The 9903-nt window shown below is 40.5% G+C and overlaps 1 protein-coding gene across 1 annotated transcript in view; it reads left to right on the forward strand.

Annotated features, from left to right (window-relative positions):
- LOC309482629 (leukocyte elastase inhibitor-like) overlaps positions 1 to 8795 on the forward strand; it is a 38266-nt gene extending 29471 nt beyond the window's left edge. The window contains exons 6-7 of the mRNA XM_082148096.1: positions 7840 to 8013; positions 8192 to 8795. Of these exons, the coding sequence (XP_082004222.1) occupies positions 7840 to 8013; positions 8192 to 8602 (585 nt within the window). The 3' untranslated portion in view covers positions 8603 to 8795. The remainder of the gene's footprint in view (positions 1 to 7839; positions 8014 to 8191) is intronic.
- Positions 8796 to 9903: the final 1108 nt, after the last annotated feature.

Below are 9903 nucleotides of genomic sequence, written 5' to 3' on the forward strand. Positions count from 1 at the left end.
TACAATGTCTAAAAAAAAATATTTATGACCCCTAATTTATGGTTTTATGACAGGATATGACCATTTATGGGGGTTTTATGACACCAGGTGGTGGTATGTGACCTTTGACCATGTGTGCTTCCAGTGTGTTTATGAATGTGTTTATGACTGCAGTCTGCTTGGTGTGACAAGGAGGTGAAAGTTTTTCAGGGGGTGTTTTTATTATTGCAGGATAATGTCCACAGAATGATGAAATTATGAACATGAAGAGATCTGTCATGGATTTGGTTTTCATAATGTCTGTGGGGCGAAAATGAAAATGAGATTAAGAAATAGCATTGACTACATATAAATCATATAAAACAACAGATATATGAAATAAGATGTTAATTTTATTAAGTATAAGTATTTTAAAGTAAGTTTTAAACGTGTTGAACTTACCATAATGAGGTGATCCTTATGCGTCTATCTGCTGAAGTCCACAGTTTATTGAATCTTTCTGAGAGAATGAAACGGTTTAAGAAATAGCAATGATGACAAATAAAAACGTAAAATAACAGATATATGAGATAAGAATACAATGAAGCATTTTAAAGTTAGTTTTAATCATTTAAACACCATGTTGAAATGAACTTTATCCTCGATGAGTTTAAGAAATAAATCCATTAGGCTATAAAATAAAATTCCTGTAAATAAAATAAAACATTTAAAATATATATGAGATAAGAATACAATTATTAATTATTTAAAAGTTAGGTTTAAGCTTTTTAAACGGAATCGAAGTGAACTCTACAGCTCAAACTGATGTAACAGATTAAAGTCTGAATAGAAGTTAAAGGGTTAGTTCACCCAAAAATGAAAATGATGTCATTAATGACTCACCCTCATGTCGTTCCAAGCCCGTAAGACCTCTGTTCATCTTCGGAACACAGTTTAAGGACAAGATGCGGTGCAAGAAAGATATTTTAGATTTAGTCGGAGAGCTTTCGGTCCCTCCATTGAAAATGTATGTACAGTATACTGTCCATGTCCAGAAAGGTAATAACAACATCATCAAAGTAGTCCATGTGACATCAGTGGGTTAGTTAGAATTTTTTGAAGCATCGAAAATACATTTTGATCCAAAAATAACAAAATTGTTATTTAAAAAAAATACTTTTATTTAAATAATATTTAAATTATAAGTTGCTTTATTCAGCATTGTATTCTCTTCCGGGTCTGTTGTCAATCCGCGTTCACGACTCCGCAGTGACGCTGCTGACGTAAGACGCTGCTTAGTTCTTCGTCCGTGTATTCGGGTTCAAATAAATATGGCTGGGCAAAAAAATGCAAGTCTTCCTCTGTGTCGAAATCCTTAGACATGTTTGCGAAGATTGTTTTGTTTACAGCGTGCGTCTCCCTCAGACTGTAAACGAAGCTCGGGCGCACCAGAACACGTCAGCAGCGTCTTACGTCAGCAGACAGTAACAGACCCGGAAGAGAATACAATGCTGAATAAAGTCATAGTTTTTGTTATTTTTGGACCAAATTGTATTTTCGATGCTTCAAAAAATTCTAACTAACCCACTGATGTCACATGGACTACTTTGATGATGTCGTTATTACCTTTCTGGACACGGACAGTATACCGTACATACATTTTCAATGGAGGGACAGAAAGCTCTCCGACTAAATCTAAAATATCTTAAACTGTGTTCCGAAGATGAACGGAGGTCTTACGGGCTTGGAACGACATGAGGGTGAGTCAATAATGACATAATTTTCATTTTTGGGTGAACTAACCCTTTAAGGCTATAGGAATGTTGCGTTTATGTGTGTGTAACACATTCTGTCCTTTGGGACTTGCCGTAGGCAAGAGAGATGGGCATGCGCATAAAAGATTACGCGGGAAAGATTAAAGAGTGTGCACCATTCATGGAACTTCTGTGTCTCGTTTTCATTATTTTATTATCCAAAAGTATTTAGGCAAACCCAATACAAAAGCTTGGTTACATTGGTGGCAGCGGTTTTATTTAATTTTTTTTGTAGGTTGAATTAGTGTTTCAAAAGTGTTTCGGCGGGTGTTAAACCATTTTAGTTATCGTAACTTCTAAAGTGTATACAGGTAGTTAAGGTAGCACACGCGGTCAACGGATTGTCATTATGTGGTGCAAGGAAGAGGAGGACAGTTTTAGTACTATGTCGCGGGACCGTGACAGAGGCCATAGAAGCGTGCAAATTTATTTGCCTTCGCCGTTCTCCGGGGAGGAGAGGCAAAGCTTTGTGTGCTGGGCCAGACAGTTTGAAGTATCGGTCAAAGCGCTCACGGAAGGGAGTGGAGCCGCTTCATACAACTATGAACTGACAAGGATTTTACCTACACGTCTGTGCAATGCAGCCTTTTCTCTATGGGACAGTCTCTCTGATGCTGTTAAGTCGGACTATGACGTGGTGAAGGAGAAGCTAAAAGAGGCTTTTGGAAGGAGACAGTTCATGGAGCGATTCAGAGCCAGCCTGTCTGCCCGCCCCCACGCAGCGCGGGAGAGTTTGGAAGTGTACGCAGCAGAAATCAGCAGGCTTGTGGATGAGGCTTTTCCTGAATACAGCAACAGAGCCCAGAGGGAAGAGAAGTTTCACCGTTTCGTGTCAGGTCTGGACCCGGTGCTGAGGACGAAATGTTATGAGCAGGGGGCGACGGACATGGAGGAGGCTGTAATAATTGCAGGTCAGTGTGAGAACGCGAGAAATGCGGTTGATATTGGACATGACTGCTAATGTCAGTCATAGTCAGACTGCCGACGGGACTGTTGCTAATGTGAACTCTGTGTCGGAAATTAGTGGACTGTACAGAGTGATTGATAGATTAACTGACGAGGTGAGGGGCATGAAAGTATCTCTTAACCGTTTGGAGGACGAAAATCAAAGACTGAAAGAGAGAGTTAGCCGTAGCGGCACAGAGTGGAGTAGAGCGCGCTCCCCGTCACGTGAGTCAAGTCAGTGCTGCTGTCAGGGGCGTGCATGCCGTATGCAGACTTATGAGAGGCAGAGAGGCCGCTCATCTGAAAGAAAACCATTTATGGAGTTCAATGGTCGTAAGGAATACAATGCGACTCCTAGCCCTATGAGACGCACCGCCAGCCCCTCCCCCAACCCTAGCATGCAGAGACGAGGCAGTTATGAGGAGGAAACGAGGGAGCAGGGAGTGCGCTTCATGACCCCTAGCGGTGAGGAGAGGAACTACGAGCCGGGAAATGGACTGTAGCTGATGTCGCGGCCCAAACACCAGCTGTACTACCCAGGGGCCTTAAGCATGATGACAGTTCCTATGTATTGTTGGACTCGGAGGCGTACACAAACACAAACACTAACAAGGGGCCACTGGTATCATATGTGAAAGGAACTATTGAGGGCATTGAACTTCCTATTTTAATAGACTCCGGTTCTAGTGTATCACTAATGAGCTCTGATTTTCGAATGTCAATCCCAGCACTTCGCAGTCGACCTATGAAGAAAGACTATATTGCGACCCGTGCTGTAAACGGGCAGATGTTGGATACGCTGAGCACGCTTACTGTGACACTACAGCTGGGTTCTGAAACATGGCAACACGTTTTTCATGTGGTGAGAGAAGCGACGCAGTCCATATTGTTGGGATGGGATTTTTTAGTAAAAAATCATGCCCTGCTGGACGTTAGTCATGCTAAACTGCTGTTGTGGGACGTTTCCATTCCGCTTCTTGCCGGCAAAGACTTTGTCCCAGCATGCTGCAATGTGTCTCTGGCCACAAATATGACATTTTCACCCCTCAGTGAGTCAATTGTGCCTGTTAAGATTGGTTTGCCTAGCGCGGCCCAGGTGTCTAGTGACTTTGTGGGGTATTTGGAACCTAATGTGTCTGATTCAGCCGGCTTGGTTATTGCGCACACACTCACTAACGTGCACAATGGACTAACTAAGGCTCGGATTTTTAATCCTACTGGACAGGACATTTCTATAAGACAGGGGACGCACCTGGGCGAGTTTTATTCTGTAGCTGATTCTGATGTTCAGCATATTAAGCAGGACTCAGGGGAAAGGGCCGTTCCTAACCCCCGTAACACAGCTCCTCCCATTTCTGTAAGTGAGTCGCCGATTTCAGCACCAGACAAAGAAAATCTCTCGTCATTGTTGCTGGAGTACAGCGACATTTTCAACTCAGCAGGGCAGAATACGGGAAAATGCACGTTAGTGCAGCATTATATCAGAACAGGTGAACAGGCCCCTATTAAGCATCGAGCAAACCGTACATCGCCTGAAAAGCGAGCTGAAATCGAGAGACAGGTGGCGAGCCTGCTAGCTGATGGCATCATCGAGGAAAGCTGTAGTCCCTGGGCGTCGCCAGTCGTGCTTGTAAAAAAGAAATGTGGTGCCTGGCGTTTCTGTGTGGACTACAGATGTTTGAACAGTGTCACTATCCAGGACTCTCACCCTCTGCCACACGTGGATGATACACTGGACGCATTAGCGGGCTCCAGATGGTTCAGCACGTTGGATTTTTCTATTGGCTACTGGCAGGTGGAGGTGGCCGAGCAAGACAGAAAAAACAGCCTTTACCACGGGTCAGGGTCTGTATCAGTGGCGCACCATGCCGATGGGACTTTCCAACTCTCCCGCCACTTTTCAACGGATGATGGAGCTAGTTCTAAGAGGACTTCCATGGCACATTCGCATGGTGTACCTGGACGATATTTTGATTTATAGTGGAACATTTGAAGAGCATTTAACTCATCTGAAAGAGGTGTTTTCTAGAATAAAATCGGCAGGTTTGAAATTGAACCCCGGAAAATGCCACCTGGCCAGGGATCATGTGGTGTTCTTGGGTCATGTCGTCTCAGAGAAAGGTCTTCAGCCTGACCCGAGAAACACAGAGAAGGTGAGAAATTGGCCAGTTCCACAGTCTCCCTCCGAGGTTAGAGCATTTGTGGGACTATGTTCATACTATCGACGTTTTGTCAAGGACTTTTCAAAACATGCAGCTCCACTGAACCAGCTGGTTGGCAAAAACGTGCCTTTTGTGTGGAGTACCGATTGTGACAACTCATTTAACTATTTAAAGGGAGTGCTGTCTTCAGCTCCCATTGTGACAATGCCAGAGTTCAAAATGCCTTTAAAAGTTTATACTGACGCCTCTAAGTGGGCTGTTGGTGCTGTGCTCGCGCAGGAAAAAGAGGGACTCGAGTATGTGGTGGCCTATGCCAGCCGTGCTTTGAATGCCACACAAAGACGTTGGTCCACTTTTGACCGGAAGTTCGTGTGGGCAGTGAATTTAGACACTATCTTGGACTCTCCTCATTCACCATCATTACGGATCATCGGTTCACACATACAGTTCACCTCAAAAGGATTTAGGAGAGGTACTTGAGGGGCCTGATAAGCTCATTCCTGTTATGAGTAGGGCTGGGAGAAGGTTGAAATCTCCTGGTTGCTTGAAAGATTTTGTACTGTACTGAGGTTCATTGTTGTATTGTACCTGTTCATTGTTGTGGGGAAAAAATTGAACAAAGTGAAAACTGTATAAGTGATAATTGTAATTTCATAGTGAACAAAGTCTGTTATGGTTGAACATGGGTTTGAGTATTATACATGTTGATGTGTATTATTCCTGTTTCTGTTTTCTGTTCTATCCCTTGTTGGTTGGTAGATAAACGGGGACTTTTATTTTAGGGGGATGGGATGTATGTAACAGATTAAAGTCTGAATAGAAGTTAAGGCTATATGAATTTTGCGTTTATGTGTGTGTAACACATTCTGTCCTTTGGGACTTGCCGTAGGCAAGAGAGATGGGCATGCGCATAAGATGACCAGGGGTTGACGCGGGAAAGATTAAAGAGTGTGCACCGTTCATGGAACTTCTGTGTCTCGTTTTCATTATTTTATTATCCAAAAGTGTTTAGGCGAACCCAATACAAAAGCTCGGTTACACTGACAAGCGAGCGCGGTGCGCGCTGCCGATCGTGGATTTTTGTTCTGAGCAGAAGAAATATGTCAGAGTGAATTGTTTTCAGATTACACAGTCACACAATTATTAATTATTTAAAAGTTAGGTTAAGCTTTTAAACATGTGTTGAACTTACCTGAGATGAAATGAGACTGTCTTTTTTGTCTCTAACTTTTGACGTCCACCGCTCTTGAATCTTTCTGAGTAGATGAAATATTACAAATAAGTAAAAAAATTAAATGAAATACAATGAAATTTAAGTATAACTGTTTCTAAGTTAGTTTTAATCTTTTAAACACCATGTTGAAATGAACTTTTTCCTCGATGAGTTTAAGAAATAAATCCATTAGGCTATTTTTAAAGGAACCGAATCAAATTAAAGGAATCAAATTACTGTAGACCGGTGTACTGTAGAGCGAAGTCAACAGTTCGCGTGTGTCAACTCTGTTCACGCAGCAATCCGAACTCACGGGTCTGTCTGTTAGGCTCGTTCACGGCACGATCCGAACTCCGAAGCATGGTCTGTGAGATGAGATCTCGCTGTGATGTAACAGATTAAGAGATGCCCGAAATGTGACCATTTTGACACTTCACAGGGACGAGGCTGTAAGATCAATATAATTAGATGTTTATACCTGTGTCTTCAGGAAAAAGTCAGGGGTCAAAACAAAATGGCCAGGAAGTCACATTTTATATTGCCTACTCTTATCCAGAGCCGTTGTTTTTCAACGGCTCTGCTCTTATCCACTGATTGTTATGATAAGTTAAATCATCCTTACTTCCTGGGGGAGCTGTCCCCCATCCTGTTTTTCTTGGAGAAAGCGTGAAATGGAATATCATACATCTCGCAAGTTATTTTGCAAAAAATGACATGTAACCAGATTCAGTGTTATTTTGGCTAAAAGCACATAGCCGGACTATATCGGGTCTATTTAACCGAGACGGTGAAATGACGGCTATTGCTTGCTGGGTTGTCAGTTTGAGCTGTGGAGTTCACTTCGAGTCCGGTTTAAAATACTTAAACCTAACTTTTAAATAATATTTGTATTCTTATCTCATATATATTTTATAGGCCTATGTTTTTATTTTATTTAACAATAGCCTAATGGATTTATTTCTTAAACCTAGAGGATAAAGTTCATTTCAACATGGTGTTTAAAAGATTAAAACTAACTTTAAAATGCTTCATTGTATTCTTATCTCATATATCTGTTATTTTACGTTTTTATTTGTCGTCATTGCTATTTCTTAAACCCGTTTCATTCTCTCAGAAAGATTCAATGAGCTGTGGACTTCAGCAGATAGACGCATAAGGTTCACCTCATTATGGTGAGTTCAACACGTTTAAAACTTACTTTAAAATACTTATACTTAATAAAATTAACATCTTATTTCATATATCTGTTATTTTATATTATTTATTTGTCGTCAATGCTATTTCTTAATCTCATTTTCATTTTCACCCCACAGACATTATGAAAACCAAATCCATGACAGATCTCTTCATGTTCATAATTTCATCATTCTGTGGACATTATCCTGCAATAATAAAAACACCCCCTGAAAAACATTCACCTCCTTGTCACACCAAGCAGACTGCAGTCATAAACACACATCCATAAACACACTGGAAGCACACATGGTCAAAGGTCACATACCACCTGGTGTCATAAAAACCCCATAAATGGTCATATCCTGTCATAAAACCATAAATTAGGGGTCATAAATCCATTTTTGTAGACATTGCAACCCCCATATAAACTACTGTTTACTTAAATATACTTGAGTATACTTAATAAAAATGAACTTGAATTACACTTATTTTTTGTAAAGGAAGTGAGACATCAGCACAGATAACACATCAGCATCACTAATGTCCAATCTGTCTGTGTTTTAAATGTCAGGACAAAGGAGTAAATTGGCCAATGATGGGTCAGACGAATACATTTCCTCTGGGTAACATCCCACACAGACAATACCAACTTCCCACTGAAGCTCGGATTCTGGAGATCCCTTATGCGAATAAAGATCTGAGCATGCTCATTATACTCCCAAACCAGAGCGATGGGCTACCGAAGGTAAAACAGGCAGTCATATGAACAGCAACTGAACCTCCCTCACTGCTTTACTTCACTTGGAACTGCATTAAGATAAAGTCTACATGAAAATTTGGATTGTTGTGTAGGTTTGGTATTACATGAAATGGGAAACAATTAAATCCCTGTCTGTCTCTTATTTTTCTCCCCTTCCTCTAAGTTGGTAGAATCAATCACTTATGAGAAGTTTCAGGAGTGGACTGAGCCGGACAATATGATTCCTACAAAGGTGGCTGTTGAAATACCCCGCTTTAAGCTGCAGGAGAAATATGATCTGGAGAAGGTCCTGAAGACTCTGGGCATAACTGATGTGTTTAGTGATAAGTGTGACTTATCTGGCATGGCACCTGGAAAGATGAAGCTGTCCAAAGTGGTGCATGAGTCCTTTGTGGAGGTGAACGTGGAAGGCACAGAGGCAGCTGGAGGCAGTGGTGTAGATGTCCAGGGTGTTTTTCTCCGTAAGAAAAGAGAAACTGAAGAGAGTTTCGTGGCAGACCATCCCTTCCTTTTCTTCATCCGGCACAATCCCACCAAGAGCATCATCTTCTGGAGCCGCTTCATCTCCCCATGACCTGAATCTGAACCTTAGAGTAGAGCAGACTGTACAACAGTGTGATCTGTCATATTAAAATACAGTACAATATTGCATGCATCTTCATTTAAAAATTATTTGCTTGCAATGTCTGCTTTAAACAAAACTCTGGATACTCAAAATGGTCAATTACTTCAAATGAAAAACTATAAATAAAAGAAATCAGGCAGAATCTTGTGTCCCCTTTTTTTTTTCTTAGACATAACTTATTGTGTAAAGTGTCAGTTTACGGGTGGAAATGAACTGATATTTGAATGATTTGAATTTGATCGTGAGGATAACGTGACGTTGACTAAATGATGACTGGATGATCTATATAAATAATCAATCAAAGTATAAATTCAGTTTATAGAATGAAGACGGTAGATTTAGAGTTGACAAAAAAATATAACTCTAACCTGGTTTAGATCAGGTTTAGTCGGCTCACAATGCTCGATATAAACGTTCCTTGTCAACTCAGGATTTGATCCAGAGCATCAGTTCACTTCTCTACTGAAGATGAGATCGTTATGAAATATATCATGAATTTAAACACATTTACAGGGCAGGAATAAACACTGCTGCTGCAGCGAAAGTTTGAGAAAGAGAGCTGACCAAAAATATCTGACTATTTCAATGCAAGTGAATAACTAAGTGGGAGTGGCTTCATTACATATGTCATTTTGCACACAGCTGATTGGTCCAGTTTTGGTTTGCGAATGCGATCTCTAACCCAGTATGAAACCTGCTGTGAGTTACCATTGCGATGAACACTGCTAAAATTATTGAAAAAGTAAATTAGTATTAGTAAATTAGTACTAAAAAGTATTCTCGTCGCTTTATAAACTTAAGATTGAGCCACTTTAGTCACTTGGACTATATTAACGATGTCTTTAATACATTTTCTGGGTCAGCAAGTTATAACGTCTATAGAAGACTATGGAGGAGTGAGACAGCTCTCAGATTTAATCAAAAATATCTTAATTTGTGTTCCGAAGATGAACGAAGGTCTTACGGGGTTGGAACAACATGAGGGTGAGTAATTACTGACAGAATTTTCATTTTTGGGTGAACTAACCCTTTAAACTAAAAACGAATCTTTTACAGTGCTATGCATAAGTTTAGACACCCATACTAAAGTTGACTAAAAAGAGGAATAAAAAAAAAAAATCATCTTTTGGAAATTGAACTTAATGCCTTAATTAAAAAAATTTGGAAAAATCCAACCTTTAAGGACACCAATTTTCTTTGTGAATGAATAATGTATCGTAAATAAATAAATGTTCTTCCTCAAAATACAG

This window comes from Leuciscus leuciscus (assembly GCF_965113295.1).
Source record: "Leuciscus leuciscus genome assembly, chromosome: 19".
In the NCBI taxonomy this organism is placed as follows: domain Eukaryota; kingdom Metazoa; phylum Chordata; class Actinopteri; order Cypriniformes; family Leuciscidae; genus Leuciscus; species Leuciscus leuciscus.